The 26,979-nt window shown below is 32.4% G+C and overlaps 1 protein-coding gene across 8 annotated transcripts in view; it reads left to right on the top strand.

Annotated features, from left to right (window-relative positions):
• The window catches only part of NBEA (neurobeachin), a 660,252-nt gene that overhangs the window by 437,760 nt on the left and 195,513 nt on the right, over positions 1 to 26,979 (top strand). For all 8 annotated transcript variants that reach the window (XM_079137358.1, XM_079137357.1, XM_079137359.1 and 5 more), the window contains 2 exons: positions 8,465 to 8,589; positions 24,032 to 24,175. In XM_079137358.1, coding sequence (XP_078993484.1) covers positions 8,465 to 8,589; positions 24,032 to 24,175 — 269 coding nt within the window. The remainder of the gene's footprint in view (positions 1 to 8,464; positions 8,590 to 24,031; positions 24,176 to 26,979) is intronic.

The following is a 26,979-nucleotide window of genomic DNA, read 5'->3' as shown; positions in this document are numbered from 1 at the left end:
GCAAACATAACAACACCCAGATTCTTATCAGAAGACCTTTCTTTATGCACAACTTTTTTTAAAAAAGGCTTATAAAGCCCTCTGATAGAATTATTGTATGAGTGGTTTCCTCTCTAATGAGTTGCTCTGTCCTTTATAAAATAGACATGCATCCACCTTCAAATTATGTGTAAGCACACCTCTCTTAAAAATAACAGAATGGCAGTAAGATGATTTTTCAAAACTTACTGTGCATATATTAAGAGTTGACTGGTGTAGTGTATTTTATACTGAAAACTTTTCATGTTATACTGAGATTATATTATCATACTTTAACCAAATGGTACCGCCTTTTCCTCTTTCTGATAAATAGGTAAATTAAAAACAAAAGCTACATCCACAAGTAAAATATTGCTGCTGCATTGAATAATACAGGAGAAAGGGAAGGCAGAAGGTGGACCCTAGAGAGGGCAGCAATAGTAGCAAAAGTTAGAGAGTAAGTAAAAGTCGGGACACATACTAGAAACAAAAGTTTAAACAGAAAGTTTGCTTTCCTACCTACCGCCTTTTTCCTACCTTTAGTTATATGATTTAATTGGTAATAAAGTTTTCTCTATTAATCATTGCTTATGCTTTCTAACCTACACTTTAATAATCACTTGTTTTTTTACCTAAAGATTCATTATCCTTAATTAGGAATCTTATAGAAGTCACACATTTGCAGAATCACTATTTCTGCCTGGAGTGAATCCAAAATATTTCAGAGTTTGACAAGAATCATCATATCTAAGAACCACTTTCCACCAATGTGAATGGAAATAAAGGATATGGCCAAATACTTGAAATGATCCCCAGGGGTGAATTTGGAATCCTGCTTATAGAATTCTGTCTTTCCTTCTAGGTTCAATAATCACTTGGACAGAGAACAAATTAGCCTGGCTTAAAAAATATTGGGCTAAAGACTAGGATTTGACTTTCTGAAATATGGCTAAATGTTGGAATGTGAGAGTACTGTATTAAAGTCAAGAAGGATGCATGTTTTAGGACTTTCACCTATCAATTTGTAATTTAAAATACCAGATATACTACACAATCCTAGGTTAAGGAAGATGGAAGAGAGTCAAAGAAAAAAAGATCTTGGAAGAAGTGCTTTGTAATACACAGGCAAGAGAGACAAAATGGCAGTAATGGCTTGAAGATATATGTCAATTATGTATGTATAGGTTTATCTATGAGTGTACAGATGCCTACAGTATTGAAAGAATCTGTATCACTGAGAATTGGCCAAATAGGGCATAAGCCATGTAAAATCAAAGGTTGATGAACTTTTTTATGGAGAAAAATTAAGAGTCACAATAAATGGAGACTTTGTTTTGCTAACATATAATCACGTTTCATTAGAAGAGTCTCATCTGTGTACTTCTGCATTCACCTATGCAGTAAGTTCATTCCCCAACTTTCGGTTCTACCTCATCTCTTTCCTTCTCATAACTTATCAAAATTTTAACTGTACATTTATTTGTTTAAATGATGGAACAAACTGAAAGCTGAACAATTTCAAGAATCATGCTGCCGAATTTACCCATGTATACCTACTATTCAACTTGTGACCTGGTTCATAGTAAGTGTACAAAAAAATATTTGTAGAATAATGAACGAACCTGTGTGTTATACATATGGAACTCTACCTGTTTCATAGTGTTCATTATTCATCCAGTGTAATTAGTTCTGGTTGTAGAGAGGCAGGAAGCAGCTGTTTTGGTGCTTTCAATGTAATATCCTCAAGATATTTAGTTTTTTGGTTACTTTCTTCAAGTTAGAAGCAGTGTTACATGAGCTTGGAAGTCAGACTGCTGGAGAACACGTATTTAGTCTGCTATGAAGCAGTGGTTCCATCTTGGGCACATTACTTAATGTCTCCTTGACTCCATTTCTTCCTATATAAAATGGGTTAATAAAAATACTTAACTCAAAAAGACTTAATGAAGAATTAATATACATAATAAAAAGAAAAGTGCCTGGAACACAATAAACTATTAATAATTATTGACATTTCTGCTGGATGCAGTGGTACACAACTGTAATCTAAGGTACTTGTGACTACGGCAGGAGAATGACAAGTCAGAGGCCAGCTTGGGCAATTTAGCAATACCCTGTCTCAAAATTAAAAAAAAAAAAAATTGAAGGGCCAGAGATGTAGCTCAGTGATAGAGCACTTGCCTGGCATGCTTCAGCCTCTGGCTAGGTTCAATCTCTAGCACCTGAAAAAAAAATTGACCCGTCTAAAATTATTATTATTCTAGGAATTTACTCAGTTCTTGAACTGGATTATACTGCAGTAACATAAACCTGTGAATCTCAGTGGTTCAAGAAAATGTTATTCTCATTCACACTCTAATGTCCAGCATGGGTTTGCAGGAAAGCTGTGCTTATTAAAGACACTCAGGGATGTAAAACGATGGAAATTTTTTTTTTATCAACTTTCCTACTTACAGTAGTGGATGGAGGGAACGTGGCAAACTATACAGTGGTTCTAAAAGCTTAGGTCTGGATGTGTCTCACTTTTGCTTACAAATTATTAGCTAAAGGAAGTCACATCAGCATGCTTAATTTCAAAGTGGATAGAGAAGTCCAGTTCTATAGTTTGTCTAGAAGGAAAAGAGGATAACAACTTTTAACTCTCAGTCTGTCAATCAGATATTTGTTTTTATTAGATCTTGGTAGGATTAGATTTCATACACAGAAGTCCTGACCTTAATGATTACTGTCAATTCTTCAGCCAAGTAGAAATTCCACTTCTGTGTTTATTTAGAAATGAAAGTTCTATGTTTGTTTAGAATGTTTATTTAGTTAAGTATTTCTTTGTTCTTTTTCACTCTTTTCACTGTTCCATTTAATAGTTTTTATTATTAAATATCAGATAACCAATTATCCTTTACAGCTTCACTTTATCAGATAAATTCAGTTTTCCCATTGGTTTATAATGGCAGTCCATTCTTGGAAGGGGTTGGAGAAAATCTTTAAAGAAAATTGAGTATATTTTCCCAAATTGAAATTGTAAAATTTTTTTTTTCCAAAAAATTCATTGAGGGACTGGGGTTGTAGCTCAGTGGCAGTGTACTTGCCTAGTACATATGAGGCACAGGGTTTGATCCTTAGCAGCACATAAAAATAAATAAATAAAATAAAGGTATTGTGTCCATCTACAACTAAAAAAATGTTTTAAAAAGAAAGAAAGAAAATGGAGCTTCTATTTGCTTTTTACCCAGTTTCCCCCTATTGTAACATTCTGCAAAACTACAATGCAATATCACAGAGGGTATTCTAATTGAATGCTTGCTTTTGCATTATTGAGTTTTGAGAATTATTGATCTATTTTAGCTACTAGTCTCTGGTCAGATATACATTTTGCAAAAAATTTCTTCCACTCTGTAGCATGTCTTTTTATCCTTTTAACATTTTCTTTTGTAGAATGAGTGTTTTTAATTTTCATGAAGTATTCTTTATCTGTATTTCCTTTATAGATGTGCTTAAGGTGTGAAGTCTAAAAACTGCCTAGCTCTAGATTCTAAACTTTTTATACTTTTATTCTTAAAATGTTCAGTTTTACAGTTATTTATGTTTGTGATACATTTTGGGTGGATTTTTATTTAAGGTGTGAGACTTAGGTCCAGGTTTTGGGTTTTTTATTTGGGGGGTGTGGGTGACTATGATATTTATTGCTCCAATAAATACAGGCAGTTGTAATCTACAAATAGAGCCCCTTTCATTTCTCTTTCTCCTACCTGTGTTTGTTTTATTTCCTTTATTGTTTTTTTTGCCTATTGCATTAGCTGGAAATTCCAGTGCTACAATGAATATGAGCGGTAAGAGCAGACATCTTTGACTTATTCCCAATGTTAGTGTTGAACATTCAGTCTCACCCTGAAGTATAAAGTTAGCTATAGGTTCTTTGAAGATTCTTAATAGAATGTTTAATACAGTTCCCCAGTGAAACCATCTAGGCCTAGAAATATTTTTCTGGGGGAGTTTTAAACCCTGTCTCAAAAGTCCTTATAGAGTTAACCTCCTGTGTTTTGCTCACACAGGGTGAGTTGTAGTAGTTTGGTATTTCTTGAGGAATTGGTCTGTTTTGTCTAAGCTGTCAGATTTATGAGGATAGTCTTTCATAGTATTTCCTCCTCTTTGTAGTGTCTTCATGGTCTGTGGTAATATCCCTTGTTTAATTTCTGTTATTAGTAATTTGTGTCTACTTTTATTTCTTTGTCAGTCTTGCTAGCGATACATCAATGTTATTGATTTTTTCCTAAGAAGCCGCCCTTTGTTTCATTAATTTTTCTGCTTTTTTTGGTCTTCAGTTTCACTGATTTTTATGAACTTCTGTGTTTCTCTTCACTATTTCCTTCCTTCTGCTTGTTTTACTCTCCTTTTTTTCCTGTTATTAAGGTGGAATTTTAGGTATAGATTTAAGATTTTTTTTCTAATGTATGCAAATAGTACTACAAATGTTCCCCTTAGCACTATATCAGTTGTGTTACTACTTCAGTTGTGTTTGACAAATGCTGATTTTTTTTTTTTTTTTTTTTTTTTTTTTTTTTTTGGTCATCTTCATTCAGTTCTCTGTTTTTTGTTTTCCCTTGAAATTCTTTTTGCTTCATGGATTATTTTCCTGTTATCCACCCTGTGGGTTATTTGGTCATTTTTTAAATTCCATTTTGATTTATTTACACGGTTTTGAGTATCTTTCTTAGTACAGCTTTTTAAGTGGTGTCTCTAAGTACTATGTATATTTGCGGTTCCTCCGTCTACTGGTGGTGTCATTCTGCCAGTCCAGGTGAAGTAGAGGAACTGTACCTTCCTTCGTATCATTTTACTCTCCCCATTTCTATTCATCCTGAATAGTACCTCTCCTTACACTTCGAATCACAACAGGCAGTGTTACAAATTTTTGTTTTGATACTAAAATATAGTTAAGAACACTCGAGGAAAAGAGCAGCCTGTTTTATTTACCACTATTTCTTTTGTCTTCCTTCTCGATGTCGCAGCATTCCTTCTTTTATCCCCTTCCCTCATGTTTGCTGAACTATTATACTAGCTTTAATATGGCCATAAATATTTTGTTTTCCTTTGTCTAAAAATATCTTCATTTCTCCTTTATTCCTCAGGATATTTTTACAGGCTGTAAGACTCTCAGGTGACACAGTTCTTTTCTTTCAACACCTAAAAAATATTTTGTCACTTCCTTTGGCCACCATTGTTTCTGATGTGAAATTTGTAGTCATTCTGATTGTTTGGTCTCTGTAGGAGAGAGGCCATTTTTCTCTCAGTGCTTTTTTGAATTTTCTTAGTCCTCAGGCTTCAGAAGATTGTGAAGTGGCTTGGCCATGGGTATCTTTGGGTTTATCAGCTTCTTAAATCTGAACATTTGTAATATGACACAATGAAAGTCACTATTCTGTGTAATTAATATGCATCAATGAAAAATTCCCCCCAAATCTGTACATTTATGGGTTTTTTTTTTACCATATTTGGGATTTATTCAGCCATTATTTAGGTATTATCTGTCCCTGACTACTTTCTCCTCTTCTAGGATTCTGTCGACACCAATGTTAGATGTTAGACTCCACAGATTTCACTGTTTGCCCTGCCCCCCAGTATGGTCAGTCTGTTTCTTGTCTGTTAATCAGATTGAGTAATTTTTGTTGTACATTCCAATTAAGTGATTATTCCTTCTATTATTGAACCCAGCCTCTCCGCTTTAATTTCGGTTATTGTGTTTGTCAGGCCTAAAAGTTTCATTTGGTTCATTTTCTGTTCCTTTGTTGAGGTGCTCTGTTTTTGTTCATTTCAAGGATATTCACAATTGCCTTTTGAAGCTTTATTTTAATCATGGCTTTAAATTTTTTGCCAGAAAATTTCACCATCTCATCTCAATGTTAACCCTTCTTAGTGATCTTTTCACATTCTGTTGGAGATACACAGGTTCTTGGTATGACAAGTCATTTTGTAATTAAACCTAGATGTTTTGTTAATGCTCTGAGATTTTTATCTCATTTAAGCTTTCTCTTTCAGTTGAGTTTCTGGGCAGAGCTTCTTCAGAGGGACAGGGGCAATGCCTTCTACTGACAAGGAAGGTAGAAATGTAGATTTCCCACTTGGCTTGCATGAAACCCAAGGAGTTGGGGTTCCTCCTTACTGTATAGTGTGGCTGAGAGCTCCAGCCCCCATGTGGTGTCCACTATGAGGGTAGCCTCATTGCCAGTTGTTGAAGTTCTAAATCTCCACTGTGTCTCCTGTGACGTCACCCTTCCAGGGAATGTGAGAGATACCTTATTACTATCCAAACAGGGAAGATGGAAACCCAGACTACCTCCATGGTCTTTGCTGATTCCATGTGGGTGGGGCTCCTTGTTACCAGGAAGCTGAAATAAAAGTCCTGTTTTCTTACTTGGCCTTCTCTGAACCACCTCAGCAAGGGTGTTGGGTGCCTCCTTGCACTCTCACAAGGGTACATTTCTAGGCTCCCACCTCATTCTTTGCTATTGTGGTGAGGTGGGGGCCACAGTTTTTCTGTGAGATTTGGCTGGAATATAGCAGCTATTGTATCAAAGATTCCTGTCTTGCTAGGTTGCCTGTTTCTTGGTCCTCTGGGTAGAAACAGCAAACTTTTGTTGGGCTTTTCTCTCTACCCATTGGCCTGTTTTTTGGGGGCTGTTCTCTCTGCCCATTGTTGGTCTCTTTGCCTCGAAGTCTAGGATATATGAGGCAAAGGCACCTCATGCCCCTCATCCCTGTGTTGTACCTTATGTTCTAGAGACTTTAGCCTTCACCTTTCAGAGACTTCTTGGGTTTTTTTAATATATAATATCAAAAACTGTTCAGTTGCATTTATGGGAGGAATAAGGGTAAGTGTGTCTGTGGTGAGAAATTTTAGATAACGTAAGATCTGTGGTCTCTGCTAGTGAATTCAATTATTTAATTTTAATACGGTCTTAAGGAAAATCCTTCTAGCAATATTTTCACATGGTCTTCTTTCAATGACAGTGATTAGTCTATATTTGTAAGGCTAGAAATCATTCTATTTTAGATTAATCGCAGAGATATAATTTATTATTAGTATTTATCAGATAAGCATTATTTTAGCAGAAAAATAAGTTTTTAGGTACAGAAAAATAGGATATATTAAAATATATTTCAAATGTTTATAATTTTAATGCTTTGTACAGTTCCTTTATATTATTGTATTCTTTCATAATTGAGCTATAGATAACAAAATTATATAACCATAAAATCTAAGATGTTTTTCAAAAATGAATAATTTTTCTCATTAACTATATATATAGATTTTTTGTTCTTAAAAATATTTAATTAATTCATCGAATAATTATTAAAATATAGCTTGTATCAGATATGGTGCCAGAATTATAATGATGAGTAAGATGCATATAGGTTCTGCCTTATCAAACTTAAAGTGTTTTTCTACAATAAGATATCAAAATATAAAGTAAAATCAAATCTCAGATGAAAGCTTTTTATATGTTTTTATGAATAGTGCTGTTCAGGAAATTTAGGATATTATCTTTTGAGTATATTATTCCAAATACTAATACAGAAAAACTAACTTCTCAAGCAGTGGTATTTATCTTCAGTGTTTAGTGAAACTAAATTGAAAACAAAAATCATATCATGAGATGTTCCATTGCATATACAATGAACACATTTCAGTAGTTTCTGAAATATTCCATGGCTTTTTAATACAGAGTATAAAAGGCAGTGTTACCCAATGATGGGGCTTTGGTTGTTAATGGTTTATATTAGCCAAAAGCTATAAAATCATCCAAGGACTCTGTTAGCATTAGAATAATAATTTACCAAGACAATTACCACAGACTGGAATTTTTGCAGCTCTAATTCAGTATTATTAATAATGGATAAAATTGCACTTTTCTCAGGTTGCTTTGGGCAGCAGGGAATTATTTCAATGAATATTTCAGCACATTATTTTAATCATTGCTCCACCAAATCCAAGTGGGCAATATTTTATACTTCTTAATTCAGTCTACTAAGAAACCATGGTCATTAAATTGCAAACTATTTGTAGTGAGTTCTATCCTGTGATTTACAAGCCTTGTTAAAAACAGTGTAAAAGAAAGCAAACTGTGCTATTAATACTTGTAATTTGATGTTGCATCTGTTACTAAACTCCCCATGATTAATGTTTTTTAGTAGCAGAAAGAACATTGTAAAAAAAATTAAAAACAGAGCTGAGTGTTATAATACCTAAAATACAAGAATATTTCTACTTTAAGTTTTGTTCATTTATAAAGAAAACATACAAAACAAGTGTTAAATATAAATATCTCAAAAATCATCTCAGTTTTTGAGACCAAAGAAATGGACTTTAATTTTATGGAAAGAATAAATTTCCAGTTATACATTTTTATTCATAGTAATTAATACTGTTCCTTTATTTTTCCACATTTAGCCAGTTGCATGATTTCTGGCGTTTGGATTACTGGGAAGATGATCTTCGCAGAAGGAGACGATTTGTTCGTAATGCCTTTGGCTCCACTCATGCTGAAGCATTGCTGAAAGCTGCAATAGAATATGGTTAGTACTGATGCCTCTTAAACAAAAAATATTGCTGGATGTGAAGTGACCCTTTGTGTTTGAGAATTTATATTTTTCACTGGCATTTAATATTCTCCATGTTGTAAATCAGAAGTGTTTGGTTCTGCTTTATTCTTCAAAATTATTTAACTTATCCCAATATTTCTTACAGTAGATATACTTAAGACCCTTTAATTTCTTTTTAAGAGATTAAGAATTCTACATAGTTGGTTATTACCCATATAGCCTACATAAATAAATAGAATAAAATCATTAATTTCTTTTTTAGTGTCTTTCAAACTTTGGTGACTCAGACCCATATTGGAAAAGAAACATTATGTTATAATCCTATAAGCAGACTTATGTATTTCTATGTATGTAGAAGTTTGTATTTATGTATGCACAGTATATGCATGCTGTATGTATATACATGTATACAAATACATACATCTCTGTTGATTGAAACAAATATATTATTAATGACCACTTTACATGAAATTTTCTGTATTATTCCTATCCTATTTTTTTCAGATTAATACAGATAAAAATCCTTTTATGATCTGCCAATTTAATTCCCCATCCTTCAATAGATTACAAATGAAGTTTGAAAAAATTGGCCTGCCATTAACAATACCATCAGCTATATCACTATAAGAGAACTTTACCTCAAATTGTCCTTTATAAAATATGTGATAAATAGTAAATATCAAAATATTTTATAGTTTAATAAAAATGCTGCTACTATAGATTGTTGTCCATTTTACCTAGGAACATTTTATCTATTTACCCTGTTTTTTTCTCTGAGACAAGCTGTCACTAATTTGCTGAGGCTGACAGCTTCCAGAGTCACTGGGATCACAGGCACGTGTCATCATGCTCAAGTTATTTACCTATTTTTAAAAATTCTCTAACAATTTTAAGTTAGACCAATCATATCAAAATTTATAACCACATACATTGAAGAAATACCAGTAATGAATATTGTTCATATATTTTATTACCCACTTTTATTCTCACAAATACTTTAATGTGTTAATACTCATTCATTTGGGATTAATAAGAGAGCATCCGGTTTGAAATTTTCCACGTTTGGTAAATAGTTCTTTATCTATAATACAGTTCATTTTCTCAATGGATTATACAGGGAAAATGTCTAATCCTAATAAATGCAAAATGTGAAAAGATGGCAGTAAAAAATTTGGAGGATGTAGTGAGGTGAGTGGGGAACACTCCCTAGAGGAATCTCTCCAGAAAATTACAAGGAGGAATTATAAACTGCCAAGAGAAAACTGCAGTATTGTACCTTCTTCATACCCTCTACCCTACATATAAAGTATTTTTTTTTCAGTAGAAATGGGAAATAATTGTCAGTAATTATTACAAACCCCTTCATCCAGTCAAAAATAAATGTTGAAAAACTTCATTGAACACAAAGTTTCTATGTTTTAAAGAGAGGTTTTATTTTCAGAACATATATATAAACTAAAAGCAACAAAAAAAGTCAAAAAACTCACCTGTCATTTGAATGTTCTGCCATTAAATATTTAAATATACTTATGTTTGCCAAAGTCTGGCAGTGGGCATAGTAACATCCAATGATTGAATGTTTTGATGGTGAGTAATCAGAGATCAAGGGTATATCTATAGTTCAAACCGGCAGATGCTAGCCAACTTCTAGGACAAATTGAAATTCAACTTATTTCTTCCTTTATGTCAAACAATTTCATATTTCAACTTCTCTAGTGTTATATTCTGTCACTGAAAGTTAAGGACTAAATATATGCAATCTGTGCTATAAAACTTGGTCAAACTTTTTTTTTTACTCATTTATTTGTTACTATTTCAGTCATGGTAGCAACAAAAGTTTTTCAGGAACAAAATAATGTTTTCTGGATGTTACTTTTAGTATGACTAGAAGTATTAGAATCAGTGATCAAAGTATTTACAATTTTAAATAATTTGTATATGTTGGGAGAGCAACTCTAAAATACTTACATAGGGAATGTTTACATGGCTATAAAAGCAGTCTCTGGGATTTGAACCACAGGTTGAGTCTTTCCTATTAATATAGTGTTCCTGTTTCAAGAATATAGAATTATATTACTGTGATAGAAGTGAAACAGATTTAGAAGGCTTCATGTTTAATAAAAATTCTGGGAGTCATTTGATTTTTTCTGATACCCTAAACTCAGCCAAACATTTTAGATTAGATTATAGTTAGACTTTGATGTGATGGGAGGGAACATTTAGTCATAATTTGAATTTCACGGCATTATTTTTCACGCAATTTGGAGCCCTAAATAAAATCTGCTAATGCTTTTCTTTTAAGTGAGCAAATAATCAGAATTGGATATAATTTTAAGGAAAAGAACAATAACTTTATTTCATACTTACTTTGAAAAGCTTTCCCTTCGATTTCATTATTAAAACTTTTGGTTGACCTCTTTCAGTTGGAAAATATCCCTTACACTGATGGAGTTTTTCATGCTTTTTTAGTAATACTAATGAGTTGAATAATTTATGAGGTTGTCATGTGCAAAAGATTTGGTGTGATTTGATATACTTTCAGCCGCTGGGTTGGAATGTGATTAATAAAAACCTAGAGGCATGTAATTTTTTCCTTGATGTTTAATGTTCTAATTTTGCATGTGTTATTTAGGTGTTTTCTAATAATAAAATATACAAGTGCAAATTTAATTGAATACCAGAAATTTTACAGACCATAGCAATGGAAGAATATAAGGAAAACATTTTAAAACTCATAAACTCATGTTCTGACCTACAGTATTTTCTTCTTCAGGGCACATTAGCTAATAGGGAAATTATTGAAAAAGGAAGATTTTGTAAATGGTTTATATATTAAAGTAAAACCTACACTAGTCAAGTTCTGGCACATTTTTTGGTGCTTGAAGATTATAACCACCAAAGAATTATGTGAAATCTTAATAAGTTTGGTTTTCTTTTTGACTGTCATTTATCATCCCGGCCTCTGTTTCCCTTCCATAAAATTACAGTGGAACAATGTTTCATCAAAGCCAAAGATCGCAAGTGCCTCAATGTCTGTGATCAAAGACATCATCTTAAATAGGTCTGATCAGGCGTCACTGAAGAGGGCAGGCTGCTTCAGCCTGGGGAGAAAAAACATGGGGCAAAGATGACAAAGTTAATCAGTCATTTCTTTGGCAATAAATAATAAGATATGCTGAGAACTGCAAATGAGAACATTCTTAGGTTCCTCAGAGATGTGTCTGCTTAACACCTGATTTATCTAAGCTTGTGAAGCCATCAAGATATGACCTTGATGAATAAAAAGCAGCTCTGTAACGAATCTGAAATTAAATTAGGTTTGATAGTGTATGCATGGCTACTGTAATGTTTTTGCAGTCATCAAGAAATAAGGAAAACACTGAGAATAAATATACTGAGCCAGCTATACAGTCGTTGAGAAAAAAAAAAAAGCTATCAAATTATCTGACTTTGTTTTTTAAAGTGTTTATAGTTAGTGTAACATTGAGGAAGATAATTTGATTTTTTTAAACTAGTATGCTACTGTTTGTGTTATAAAAAACTCTTTAGTAAACCTCTTTTTAGTTGTTCATTGATAACTCCATTTTAGTTGGTATATTCTTAATTGACTCTCTGTATTTGGAATTAACTAGTTGATCTTATTCCAATAATATATTGAAAAGTTAATGATGTGAATGTTTTTAAAAGAGGGATAGAAAGACATGAGGGAAGTATCTGTCAGCTCCTTTTTGGTGTCAGTGTGATAATTTAGTCTCACAGTCCTTTCTTCACCCTATAGAGTCTCTTAATTTAAATAGATGATATAAAAGTTAAGTTACAAAATATGCTTAGGAATGCATTTTACAGATATTCTATGGCATTTTATGTCAACACATAGTCTAAAACTCCACCTGTTTTATGTTAAATATTCAAATTTGTAGGCTTGAACCAGATTCAAAATATTCTAAACATAGAAGGATTTATTGAATAGCTTCTACATGCCATGCATGTTCTAGATGTTGGGTTCAGAGACAAACAATTTCTGCCATTTAACAGCTCATAGTACATTATAATGATTCTTAACTGGGATAGAACAGGGTGTGCGATTAGCATCTAATGGGTAGAGTCCAGAAATCCTGGTAACATAATAACCAAAACTCCAGCCCCAAATGTCAATAGTACCTAAGTTGAAAGAACCTGGACTAATGAAAGAATAAACAGTTGCCATAAAGGGAGGTAGTAGTTCCTGAAGGAACCCAGGGGAAACTCACTGAGCCTACGCTCAAAATAGGCTTCATAAAAGCAATTGCTTATAAATTATCTCAAAACAAGATTATAAATTTATCAGTGAGGAGGGGAAATAAAGGCAGAAATGGTAACAGAAATGACCAAGGCATGGAGGAAAAAAGAAGTCTAACTTACTCCTTTGAATGGTCTCCATATTGCACATTTAATAACATCATTTTGTAAAAGTTTCAGAAAATATTTTTATTTTGGATATTTCATATTCTTAAATAAAAAAATCATTTGAGGACAAAATCAGATCTTCTAACTAACTCATTTATAGCAGCCATATTCACACACTACTGTATGCTTATCACTTAGTTGCTATTTTTTATTTAATGATAATTGGTTAATTTCAATTAATTGAAATTATATATATAATTAATTGAACATACAGTATTTTACCACATCATTCATCACTCTTGGTAATAGCATTTACAGATGAATATTATATGGACTAGGTCTAGAAGTTTGGTACTTTCAAATTCTGAAGTATTGCTTTTGTTTTTGTGCTTTATTTCCAACTAGTTTATCAAATAATATTAAATATAAGGCAGTATAGTATGAAGAAAAGTATAAAACTGAGGCTATAAAGGTAGTTTGGAGCCATATCGTGAAGACACTTGTTGATAGAGCCATTAATGGGTTTTGTTTTTAGTCTAAAATGCCTTTATTATATCTAACCTACAGAAAATCATAGCTTAGCAACATAGTACACATTTTACTCTTGTGATTGTATGTCTAACTGGGAGTTGTAGCTTGTTGCTTCTCCCCAGAATCATGAGAGAATATCATACTGCATATTATTAGCCCAGGAAACAATCAAAATTACAAAGTTCAAAATACAGTTTATACTACATGTGTAATATTTTTGCACCATTGTAAAGTTGAAAAATCTTAAGTCATTGTAAGTTGTAACCACCTATACTATAGTTCCTTCTAAATTATAGAACATTTCAGAGATCACAGGCGATATTGGAAGCCTTTCTTCTCTCCTATATTTGTTTTTTTTTTCTTTTTTGTTCTTTTTAGTTATATATCACAATAGAGTATAATTTGACATATTTACACAAATATGGAGTACATCTTATTCTAATTAGGATCCCACTCTTGTGGTTGTACATGATGTAGATTAACTGTGGTTATGTACGCAGGAAAGTTATATCAGAATCATTCCATTGTCTTTCTTATTCCAATTCCCCCTTCCCTTCATTCTCCTTTATCTAATCTACTGAACTTCTCTTCTCCCCTTCATCCCCTTGTTGTCTGTTAGCATTCACATATCAGTGAGAACATTCAACCTTTGGTTTGTTGGAAATTGGCTTATTTCACTTAGCATGATGTTCTCCAGGTCCATCCATTTACCAGCAAATGCCATAATTCCATTCTTCTTTAAGTCTGAGTAATATTCAATTGTGTATATGTACCACATTTTCTTTATCCATTCATCTTTCGAAGGGCACCTAGGTTGGTTCCATAGCTTAGCTGTTGTGAATTGAGCTGCTATAAACATTGATGTGGCTATATCACTGTAGTGTGCTGATTTTAAATCCTTTGAGTATAAACTGAGGAGTGGGAGAGCTCAGTCAAATGGTGGTTTCATTCCAGGTTTTCTGAGGACTCTCCATACTGCTTTCCAGAGTGATTGCATCAATTTGCAGTCCCACCAGCAATGCATAAGCGTACTTTTCTCTCCACATTCTCACCAACATTTATTGTCACTTGTATTCTTGATAATTGCCATTCTGTCAGTGTAGTTTTAATTTGTAGTTTCTCTAATTGCTAGTGATGTTGAACATTTTTTATATATTTGTTGGCCATTCATATTTCTTCTTCTGTGAAGTGTATGTTCAGTTCTTTTGCTCATTTATTGATTGGGTTATTCATTTTGGGGGCTTTTTTTGGTATTGAGTTTTGTAAGTTCTTTATATATTCTGGAGATTAATGCTCTATCTGAGGTGCAGATGGCAAAGATTTTCTCTCATTCCATAGGCTCTCTCTTCATGTTCTTGGTTGTTTTTAATCTGAGAAATTGATGAATCATAGAAGTCAGGCAACATGTTAATGTGGTAGAGATAAGACTCAACACAAATACCATTTTCTTACTCTACAGTGCTGTTATGAATACATTTGGAATTTCTTTACATTTCAACTGCAAGGGTCTTCTTGAACATTTCTCCACTGTAGAGCTTACCTGCTATTTTTTAACAGATGCTTATAGCCCATTATCTATAAAGTACCTCAGTACAGATTACCTTAGTTTCATACATGGAATGTATATTCATGTATTTTATAAAAACATATTTTTAATGTTTTTAGTATTTTAAGAATCATTATAAATAAACTATGTCAACACCATCCCTTAGATATGCCATTTTTAATAAAGTGAAATTTTTGTTAATTACCTTATTCATCTATGACTCTGAGCCAGTTCCTCATCTGTACAAAATCTCTTCAAAGAACTTTAATTAAAGTACATGGACTATGGGAAATATGGTTATATCATCCACTGTCCAAAGAAGTCTCCCTATCCTTTTAACACCCTTTTAAGTTGTCTAGTTCATCTTTTCTTTCATTATAAGGATTGCCAAACTTTGCAGCATCTGCCATCTACCTCTCTGGACATAAGATACAGGTTTTTGTCCTTACACCTTTCCTCCCACTCTTCTTCTCTCCTTTCGATCCCTTTTTTTTTTTTTCTTTCTGAAAACCAGCATATGCTCATTATAAGAAATCTAAAAAGTGCCAAAAATAGTAAAGAGGGGGAAATTACCAGTTCTCACCCTGTGAAGATATCACTCTTTACCATTTTGATATGTTTATGTCATGCTAGTCTTTTTTTCTGTGTGTCTTTTATCATAGGGACCAAGCCCTATGAGATGTATTCAATCACAAAGATGAATATAAATTGGTCCAAGTATTCTATATGTTATATCATGTTTTTACAAGCGAAATGTGCCATGCAATTTTTTAATATAATGAAATTCTGTTTTAAATAATTAAATATTGTCCTAAGTTCATGACTAATCAAAATCCTAGCACGTAATATCCTGTATAAAATGCAAAGAGATTTGATATTTACCATCATGTATATGCTTACCTTAACAAATATGTTATCAAATTTCCTTTAAGAATAGAATACAGTTTTCTACACTGACTCCATTAAGAGGATTAAGTTAGCATTTCATACTTAGTGCTTCACTTAAACTCAATACAAATTTTATACTTTTTTAATTGTATTTTTCTGCGTAGAAGTGCTGTTTATGAATATCCCCTTTGTTGGTCTGCTCTAAAAAGTATTGCTTACATATGAATATTTTGAATTAGGAATAAATGAAATTCCATTTTGCTGTCAGAACCAAATTGTAAAAATGCATTGCATGTCTTCGAAAATCAGTATACTCTATTAGCAGGGCTGTCAATATAAAAAGTGCATTCCATTTCCACCTCTTGCTCTAATAACCTTTTCTGTGTTACTCTGAGGCAGTTCACATAATCAGAGTATATTGTCAGCTTACTGGAGTTGGGGAAGCATGAAATGAAAATCACGTTAATATTGATCCAATTCTTTTACTTGCAAGTGTCCTTGATGTCCTTTTCCACTGAGCAATAACTGCGGGTGTTAGGTATCCATTTTCTTCTCTTCTTTCTTAAATTCCAGTAAATTGTTTACAAGCATAACTAATTTGAATAATAATTTAATACTTGGAATAATTTCTCTGAACATTGGATCTTAATTAATATCCACATTGCTAATACTTCAGGTTCACTGGACCACTGAAATATTCTCCCCCCAGTTTTTCAGAGGACAGTCTATCTAAAGGTATAGTGTTTGCCTAATTTAAAACAAACAAGTCTGTACAAGATCCTGTTTGGTAAAAACACAAAAAATATTATATTGTAATATTATGTAACATATTATGTGTTAAAATGGACCATAAGAGTCATCAGTTATTGATTCAGATAAGGATTATCCTGTCTGAATCAAGTGTATCATAATTTAGAAGCTGGTATCTTGGTTTTTTAATTTTATGGTAGTATATAATCTATTTTGAATTATTCAGTATATTCTCTAATCAACAAAAGTGAACTAAAATGGAAATCTAGTTCAGATCCAATTCTCTTAGTTGTGGGTATTTCAGCTAAAATATGTACTATTAAGAAAGGAGGAATTTGATATCTGGACTTACAGAGTCTATACCTGTATTTATTTAATTTGCTAAATAACTACTCAGATTTTTATTTAAAGTATGTTTATAATAATAAACACAAGTAATCTATTGCATAGAAACAGTCTACTTCATTTGTAGAAATACTTTCATATAATGAATTTATACAGAAGTGAATCTTCTGACTCAGCATCCATTGTAAGAGAAATGTTCTTTTAATATAATGTTTTAGTCAGCACCATTAATAGTTTTTAACATTGGGATTTTCTACTGCAAAGTCTGTTTTCTTTATTAAAAAACTATTATATACAGAATTTTTGTTGTTGTTGTCCTTAGTGTTCAGTAGAAAAGTAGTCGTTTCTTTTATAATGTCATCACTTGCATTACTTAAGAAGTAATATTTTGTTCTGTGCTATAAAGTAGAACACAAAATTTAATTTAGAATTTAAATAATTTTAAAAGAATAAATGTTTGCCTAATAGTAAATGATTGTTATAGTTAAGTATGCTACATTTATTTATTATTTTTATCTCATAAATACATGAAAGTCAGCAAGTCAACATAAAATGTTTTTCAGCACTAGATTTCTCAGTATAATAAAAAGCCATCTTTCATTTTTTTAAAAAAATGTTAAAAATTGTAAACTTCTCAGTAATAGATTGATTCATATGTGTTATTGCATGAGATCATGTCACTATGCCTAATGTAATTAGTTGAAAGATATATTTATCTTAAAAATCTTTTCCTTTTACTGAAAGTTAAATAATATCTTTTAGAATTACTAAAAGCACTCATCCGTAAAGGTATTTGTTGCTCTGACTTGAATTTTAATGAGAAAAAGTAATCTTTATTTTAGCATTTCCCAAAGTATTCATGTCATTAATGCTTTTAAAAGAAAACATTTAGGTTTTAAAATAAATTGCAGCATTTTATCTTATTTTCACAAGGATAAATTTTGTCAAAATTCATTGAGCAGGCTAACCATATACTGAAATGGTATATATTAAAAGGAATTTCTCCTTTGAAAAAGAATACCATCTTGTGAAACTGATTTCTAGATGTTTAGAAACATTAGAATTTCTTGATCATACATTTAGGTAAAATTAAAATGAGACTTTAAATTCCAGTCTGCCAATCTCCCCTCAAAGATCTCCTTCCAAGGATGAAAAATAAATCTATAATAAATGCATTCTTTTGTTGAAAAAGTAGTTCTTTTTTCTTCAAATATTTAAGATTTCAAATATTTATATTGTGAATACACCCCAACAGAAAATCGAAAAAGCATGTCCAAAAGGTTGATGCTTATGTAATTTTATATAATACCTTTAAATAAATAAAATGGTTTTTAGGACAGAAAAAAAAAAAAACACGTTTTTAAATGTGAGCTATTTACATGTCATTCAGTTTCACAAGTGCCTGGCACTTATGTTACCAGCATCCTTCTGTCTTCAGGAAACATCCAGTCTAGTGGAGAAGTTGAAGGGTCATAATGTCTTGCAATGAGTATAAACAGACTGTTAGGACAGCATGGTGGAAGGAAAACCAGCTCCACCTGATGGAAAATAAACCATCATTTGTTTAATACGTAGTATTGTTAGGATTGTGCTAAGACCTTGGGCTCATGTTTTATCTTGTTTGAGGTTTTCAATCCTCACATTTACTTACTTTTCCCCACTTTTGTGCAACATCATTATAAGTAATAAAGCATTGACTGTGTTTTTGCTCAGTTTTATTTTATGTTCTCAATATAATCTTTTAATACCCTTATTAATTTATTTTATCAAGATTTTAACAAGTGTTTTTGGAAATTTATTATATGAATAATTTTCACACATTTCAAAATATTTAAGCATCCATTGTCTCATTTTAATTTTGCAATAATCCTGTGAGAATTCGGTTGAAAAATACTTATTATTCCTGTTTTATAAGTTTGCAAATAAAATTAAGATATTGGTCTAATTTAAAATATATAGAAATATAGATATATATAGGAAGTCAAATCCAACATTAGATTTTTTCATGTTACAAATTATGAACACATGAAAGCATTAAATATACATATATTTACACATGTATATACATAAGTATGTATATATACCCATGTATATATGTTCCTAGTGAGTATTATTGGAAGAAACAATAAGAAATGGCAAAATACATAGTCCAACTTCCTCATTTATGAGAAGACTTCATAAAGGACATAACAGGAAAGTAACTTAAGTAGTAATGGTACATAAAACAACTAATAGTTGAATTATGTTTTCATGTGCCTACTCAACAAACAGTTGTTGACTCTTTGATACTTGACAGGGTGAAAATTAAGTCACTAAGAGAATCCCTAAATAAAATATTTGAAAATGAATAATGATAATACATTATGACCTTTTTCTAAGATACAAAGGTTATACAGAGAAGAACAAGACAGATAAGAGAATTCCATGTAGAAGAAATTGCATATGTCACACTTAAAGGTTTGAGACAGGCCAGCATATTTAGGGACAAAAGCATTCAGCTCTGGGGGAAGATTAGGTTCAGAGAGGCCAAATCAGTGAATTGGCAAGGTTAAACGTCCAGATCATGAACTATCATAGATCATGTATTTAAATCATAGGTTAACATGATTGAAAATATATTCTTCTATAATTTATATAGATGATAGATACATATATTCATACATATGCATATATACTTTTATATGTAATTTTTTTAATAAATGGCAAATAATTCATAGTTCCATACTCCATATGAATAATAATAGCATAGAATTATTTGCTATACTAAAACTAGCTTATTATGGGGTTTTATCTTTGTTCTTTGTGCATTAGTCACATGTGAATAATTTGTGGCCTATCTATTGTGAATTATTTTTTTCTTATTAGAATTGATGTTTTAGAATTGACTAAATGATAATTTCTTAAAAGAAATGAATTATGTAGTATTTTTCTTTACATCAATTGCTTATATTATCAATGAAGAATAACAATGAGAAAATGAACTAATTTCCTGACCTCAATTTTTGGACATTCCAGGTAGATATATTCTTTGATATTATTTAGATAAGTTAAGGTGTCCAATTTGTCATTTCTATATTTTAACTTAGGCTTATTTAAAATCATGGCATTTTAAAATGATAGTAATATAGCTATAATAGTAATAATACAAGAGCGTAGTGACCATATAAGGAACATTTTAGTTCTCCGGTTACTTCATTTTCAAAATATACTTTGTTTCACATGGATACCTGGTTATTAAGAGAAATTTCATAAAAGAGGAAATTTAAGTTCAATTAATACAGTATTCTATATTAGATGACATTTTCAAATAAAGACCTTTTTCAAGTATTTATCTTTACTAATAAATCTGCATATTTAATGCTTTCATGTGTTTGTCATTTGTAACATGAAAAAATCTAATGTTGGATTTGACTTCATTCATCTAGAGTTGGTGGCATTTTTCCCTTCTGAAACTTTAAATTTTTATGGCATTTTAATATTTTCATAGAAAGTAAGCGTATACATCTATCTAGCTTCACACATAGTTCCCATTTTCAAAACCAAGACGTGCTGGTGGTTTGTGGTTCGCTTGTTAATTTCTTGATGAATGGCTAAAGAGGCCAAGAAGTGCACTCCGTTCAACATGTCTTCTGAAGATAGATGATCTCAAATAAATTCTCTTCCCAATCAGATTTTGATTTGTTGGGTGATAAACCAATTCTTTCTGAGGACAGTGTTTACTAGCCTTGTAATGAGACAGCCCTCCGAGACCTTACCTCTTTTTGCCTGTAATTTTGATGAATGAAACTTTAATTCATAAAGGATATTGTGATTGAAAAGCACCTTTAGATCTCATACACTCTAATTTAGATAAATGTTTGTTACAGTACCATAAAATCAGGAAGTTTACTGAGCTGCAAACTGATAGCACTTCAACAGAAATAAGTTCCCTGTGTTGAAACAGATTCGTTTACTATATTTCTTTTACATGATTGTTTTACTGCTTTAAAACTAGAGTAGGTAAAATGAAAGTTTGATATACATTTCAGAGCTTACTTTTCTTCTACTACCTTTTCTTTATTGGTAGATTTTTATTTTGGTAACACAGGAGTAATGGAAAGCTTTATTTTTAATGTGGTTGCAATACAAGTAAACACTTGCTTTATTGGACTGACTCACACTTAAAGGGCTTTATTGATTCATGCAAAGAACTGAGTTCCCTTTCATGTAAATACATAGGTTTTCTCTATGACAGATTCTAAGATGCCTTGGGAACTTCACATTTAGAAATTTCTGAAGGTAACTGTTAGTTTTTAGGTTATTCATTTATTCAGGATTTATAAGTGCTTACTCTGAACCAGGCAGTGTGTGAGGTACTGAGAACAAAAAAGATGGGACGTTTTTTTCAGTCATGAAGTTGCTTCCAGGCTATTGTAGAGATAAATATAGAATTATAATACCTGTAAGGACTTTAGTAGCAGGATTTATTGAGGTGTTGTGAAAGCAAAAGGGAAAGACTAAACAAATTTATCTTAAGAAATCAGAGAATGGATGGGTTTGGAGGTTAAGGAAAACTTCCGAACTTCAATTCAGCACCTAATTGTGGTGCACCTACTGAGTGCCAGACACTGTGGCTACAGATGTGAGGCTCCAGTGTAGCAAAGAGGGTAGAAACCAGCTTTACAATGTGGTTGAGTTCTGTGTAAACTGCAAGCACAGAGGTATTAGTTAGAAGAAGCTCCTGATGGAAAAGTTTTGAAGGATAAGGAGAAACAGCCACATAAAGAAGGAAAGAAAAAATAAATCATACAGAGGAAATAAAATTAGCACAGATTGAGGTATGCAAAAGCGTGGCATATTTTAGAAGGTACAGATGGTTCAGTATTGCTAAGGGCAGAGTGGCAAAAGGTAATGAGAAAAACAAAAGGCCTTGATCATCCATGCTAAGGAGTTTAGATTTTATCCCAAACACAAGCATTGCATTTAGTGCTGTCGACTACGAAGAGTTTCAAACAGTATTAAGCAGGAACATTTCCTCAACTAATTTGTGTTTTATAATAATCACTCTGACAAAAGCATGGAGGGTAGTGTGAGTAAGAAGCCACAAGAGCCCTCTGGACCAGGGTGACTTGAACTAGAGCAGTGGCAGTCACCACACCAGGTTCATCCTGGATTTGGGGACTGAAGTGATTTGATCAGAGGGGGAGGAGGAGCAAGAGACTATTAGCTCAGTTAGGGAAACATTCAGTTAGTTTTATCCAGGTAAAGTTCACACATGTAACCCATTTAATTCCCTCACCCCTGATGAGACACTGATTTATAATGATTTGTCTCTGAAGTATTTGTCAAGACACATTTTACAATCTGTTGCTTTATACTGTAAAAGTGTATGTTAACCATGTTCTCCAAAGAGGAGGGACTGCGATGAGAGACTGTCCCTCTCAGCCACTGGCACCCTACAGTGGTTTTGTGATGTGACTGTGTTCTTCAGCCTGTGTTTTTACTCCTCTGTGGCATTTATTTGAGTTCATTTGTTCATGTTTTAGTAAACAGAGTTGACTTGCAGTCACTGACAAAAAGAAAAGCTGCAGAAAGAAAGAGAGAGAAAGGGAGGGAGGGAGGGAAGGAAGGAAGGAAGGAAGGAAGGAAGGAAGGGAGGGAGGGAGGAAGGGAGGGAGGGAGGGAGGAAGGGAGGAAGGAAGGAAGGAAGGAAGGAAAAAAACCACTGTTTTATAGTGCAAGTTTTATGGCACCTAGATGCCCTTCCAATAAAGTGGTTGAGCAAACATCAAGAGACAGTGATGTACTGGTAGAAATCCTATGATTATAGTCCTGGGAGAATTGGCTCAAAATATTATAAATTGTAACTGCAGAGATTTTTGGCCAGAGGCATGACATGATTTGGAAAGCGATTGCCAATGTGTGCAACCCCATAACATCACCTGGAACTAAAATACAGCAACACCATATAGGACTGATTTTATTAGGCTCCCATTTCTAGGAATGTATTCACCAACTAAGTAAGATAGGAAAGTAGTTTCTTCCAAATTGAAATTCAATTTCAGGTGATATGGTATAGAGATATTTCTTTCTCTCTTTCTCCTCTCTCTCTCTCTCTCTCTCTCTCTCTCTCTCTCTCTCTCTCTCTCTCTCTCTCTTTCTCTTTCTCTAAGTGTGTATGAATAGAAATGTAAATATGCTTGCAGTTTAAACAATTTGAGACTCATTTTTACCTACCAAAGCAGGTGTTGGACTGTCAGTGTGTTAAATATTTGTTAAGCAATCAAATACATTAGGGATTCAGATGCATTACTTTCTGACCTTTACATTGGCATGTTAATGCCAGGTAAAAATTTGCTATATTTTAATTTTTCTGCTTTTCTGTGTTTTTATTGGTTTTTGTATTATTTGATATACCAAATAAGGATATCATTTCAGATAGTATTTGTTTCATTTATTGCTAAAGAAACAGCTGTTGTGAAGCAGGTTTATGTAAGCCTCATTCCTAGCTTTGCCTTTCTATAACTCTCCAAAGACATGTTTCCTCTCAGATGTGAACACTTTATTTTCTTCATACCTGTCTCATCTGCTTTTAAAAATCAGCTGGTCAATTGTTTACCTAATTCACAAAAAATATAATTATGTAAAATTGTTTAATTTTATGGATTGGAAAACTGAGTTTGAGATGGGTACCGATTTTGTGTAGAATATGCACTGATCATAGAGTCATAAGAAGTGGATTATGGGTACCTTGACAGTGCATGACATAGCTTTCTCAGCCTATTTCCTTGTCTGTAAAATAAGGGTAAGTGATTAAATTCCTCCAGCTGTTCTCATAGAATACCAAACAAGATAAAGAATTTCAAAATGTTCTATAATCATAACGGTACATGCAAATGTAGCACATAATTATAATAATCAATTATTTTTAATACTCATTGAAAGCAAAAAACAACCACAGTGACCTTATTATATTTTGATTGTGATCAGGTACTGAAGAAGATGTAGTAAAATCAAAGAAAGCATTCAGAAGTCAAGCAATAGTGAACCAGAATGCAGAGACTGAACTTATGTTGGAAGGAGATGATGATGCCGTCAGTCTGCTCCAGGAAAAAGAAATTGACAATCTTGCAGGTAAATTTCAATTTTTCTTCTATTTTGTGTAACATATACAATGAATTTACAAAAATTTAAATTCGATCTCCTGGTGAATAAATGTGGACCTTGAGTTGTCACAATGCTCTGTCACTTGAAATTTAATAATTCACTTGTGATCTCATTTTCTACTATTGAAGCAAGAACCTCAATAAGTGTGTATTTTCCAGATAGCATATAAATAGCATCAACTTTCTATATGATAAAAAGCAAGTTTTTATATGGGAGAAATAAATCATAGTATAAGTTGTTCACATACAACTGACTATCATTGGGAGGTGGGACAGGATGATAGACCCTTGAATTATATCTATCTAACCTGATAACAGCCCCTTCTGCCAAGTAACCATGGAATTTGCCATTTCCTTCCTGCTGACACTCTTTGCAATGTCCTTCCCCATTCCCCTTTTACTCTCTGACCTCACACTGCTAATCTTCCATCACTAGCAGACATTCTTCCCCCACCACCTTCTACTTCATCTTGTCTCAATGCTGGTCTGAGGTCAACTGAGGACATCTTTTGAAGGACAAGATGGTGTACGGTTATCCTAGTATATTGCCTAACAACCTTTGTTTGGTTTCAAACCATTTTGAGAAACTGATTAAAGCAGATCACTTTATGAAGATACACATCAAATTTTGTGTACAATTTCAGAGCATTCACTGAACCCTAGAAACCAGTCTTTGGAATCATATCCTAGATCTCCATTAAAAACTCCTACTTTAGAGTCTTAAGAAGTGGCCAAGTCTTATCTCAGTTCTATATTTTCAACACATACAACATCAAGGTAGAAGTTGACAATAAAGTAGACTGCAGACATCATTCTGTTTACAAAATCATATTTCAGTTTCTAGAACTGTACCAAAAATTATCTGGCCTGGCTGTATGAAATTCTCAGTGATTTATTCCTACTAATTAGACCTTTCTCTTTTCACCAAAGAGGTGTGCTATTAATTGCAAAGTAAGAGATGGCATCTTATTTTCCCTCTTATAGATTAGCAAGCTATTAGGTTATTCCAATGCCAGTTTCTGGACATGCATTTCTTATTAGCATTCCCATATCATGATAACTATTTCTTCTGTTTAAAACTAATCTTATCTTAAACCTACAACCAAATGATTGCAATGAATTTGTAAATAAATGTTCAAGTTTTGGTTTTACAAAACCTAAAGCAAATGAAATGCACTGATTCTTTTGCCCACAGATGTGTTCCTTTTTTTCCTAGTCTCATCCTTGATCTTAAAGATCATAGGAAATTCACAAATGTGATGCCTGACCTTTTTAGATAATGGCTTGCTTTTCCTCATTCACATATGCTAACACATATGTTTCATAATAGTACAATTTATTTTAAACTCTCTCTGGTTCTTTGTTGCACTAAAGATAATTAATTAGTTGATTCAAATGTGCCTTGTCCCTTGAAGTATTTCATTAGAATCTACCCAGTAATACCAGTGACAAAAAACAGCAAGTACTAATAATTATATTTCTCTCCTTTAATGTTAATTAATCATTTATATTAATTTATTTTTATAAACAAAATTTTAAGCACATTAAGTTATAATATCTAAGAACAACTAAAGTACCATTTAAATAAATTTATTTCAAGATTTTTAAATTTAGACTATAATAATAATGACAATACACAAAATTTACATGGAAAAAATCAAATTACAAAGCTTCTGCCCAATGTGCTGTATCAAGACTCTTCTCACTTCTGTCTTTTAACAGATTTTTCTTTGAGCAGCTCTGTTCCCATCCATACCTACCTGGTCCTACCTCATACTCTTCTTGTGGGATCATTGTATCTGAAAAATCTCACAAGCTGTCTTAAAATATTGATTCCCTCCTAGTCTATAGTGTTCATTTTTTTAAAGAGCAGCCCAAAATGTTACTTGAAGGAATCTTGAATGCCGGGGAAAAGAAGTGGAAGATGAATGATTTGTGAAGGGAAAAGTAACAGCCACAGAAGTAGTCTGCCTAATTAATAGGAAGGTATAGATTCATTTTGTAGAAGTGGAGCTTATTTATCTAGACTGTCATGATAGTGACAGTGTTACATAAAATTCATTTTTAGAAGTTAATTACAAACCAGAAGTCCTAGGTTTAAGAAATCAGGTATTTGTAAAGTTTCAGACCACATAAATCCATAATTTTTTGTTTCAAGAAATTATCGTACAGATTGTTATCTGTCTGAGAAATTTACATTTACTAAGTAATATCTTTCTTACCCATAATTTATCATCCTAAATAGCATAATAATACCATACTGCCTAAAGAAAACTATAGGAGAACAAAATCCAAGAAATTCTAAAATCTGTGTACAATTTTAATATAATTTCATATTTATTTGGTGTCTCAGACATATTCCATAAAATATTTGCCCATTTCCATTGTGGAGTTGGGAATTACAGGATTAGCTTTACCTTAATGTGTGGCTTACCCATTATTCTTATAAAAATGAACCATCAAAAATATGCACATAATTGAATTTTCAGATTTTAGATTGCATATTAAAGAATGCGCCATTTTACAACAGTAAAGTTAAGCCTAACCCTGCTAATTATAATTAGCACAATACATTTTTCCCTTCTCACAAAACCCTGTTTTGGTGACATAGGCATAGAGAAGAAAATACCATACGTATAATTTTTCAGTGTGCAATATTAAGTTAAACTCAAAGCATACTTTTTCTGTTTAGAAACATTTTTGTTTCTAAAAAGAAGAAAGAGAGAAAGGAGAAAAATAGTTAGCATATCTTTTTAGGAACCAGTGTTCAGA

The sequence above is a fragment of the Sciurus vulgaris genome, assembly GCF_902686455.1.
Source record: "Sciurus vulgaris genome assembly, chromosome: 4".
Taxonomy (NCBI): Eukaryota; Metazoa; Chordata; class Mammalia; order Rodentia; family Sciuridae; genus Sciurus; species Sciurus vulgaris.
Note: the sequence above shows the minus strand (reverse complement) of the source record. Positions and strands in the feature narration are given on the sequence as shown.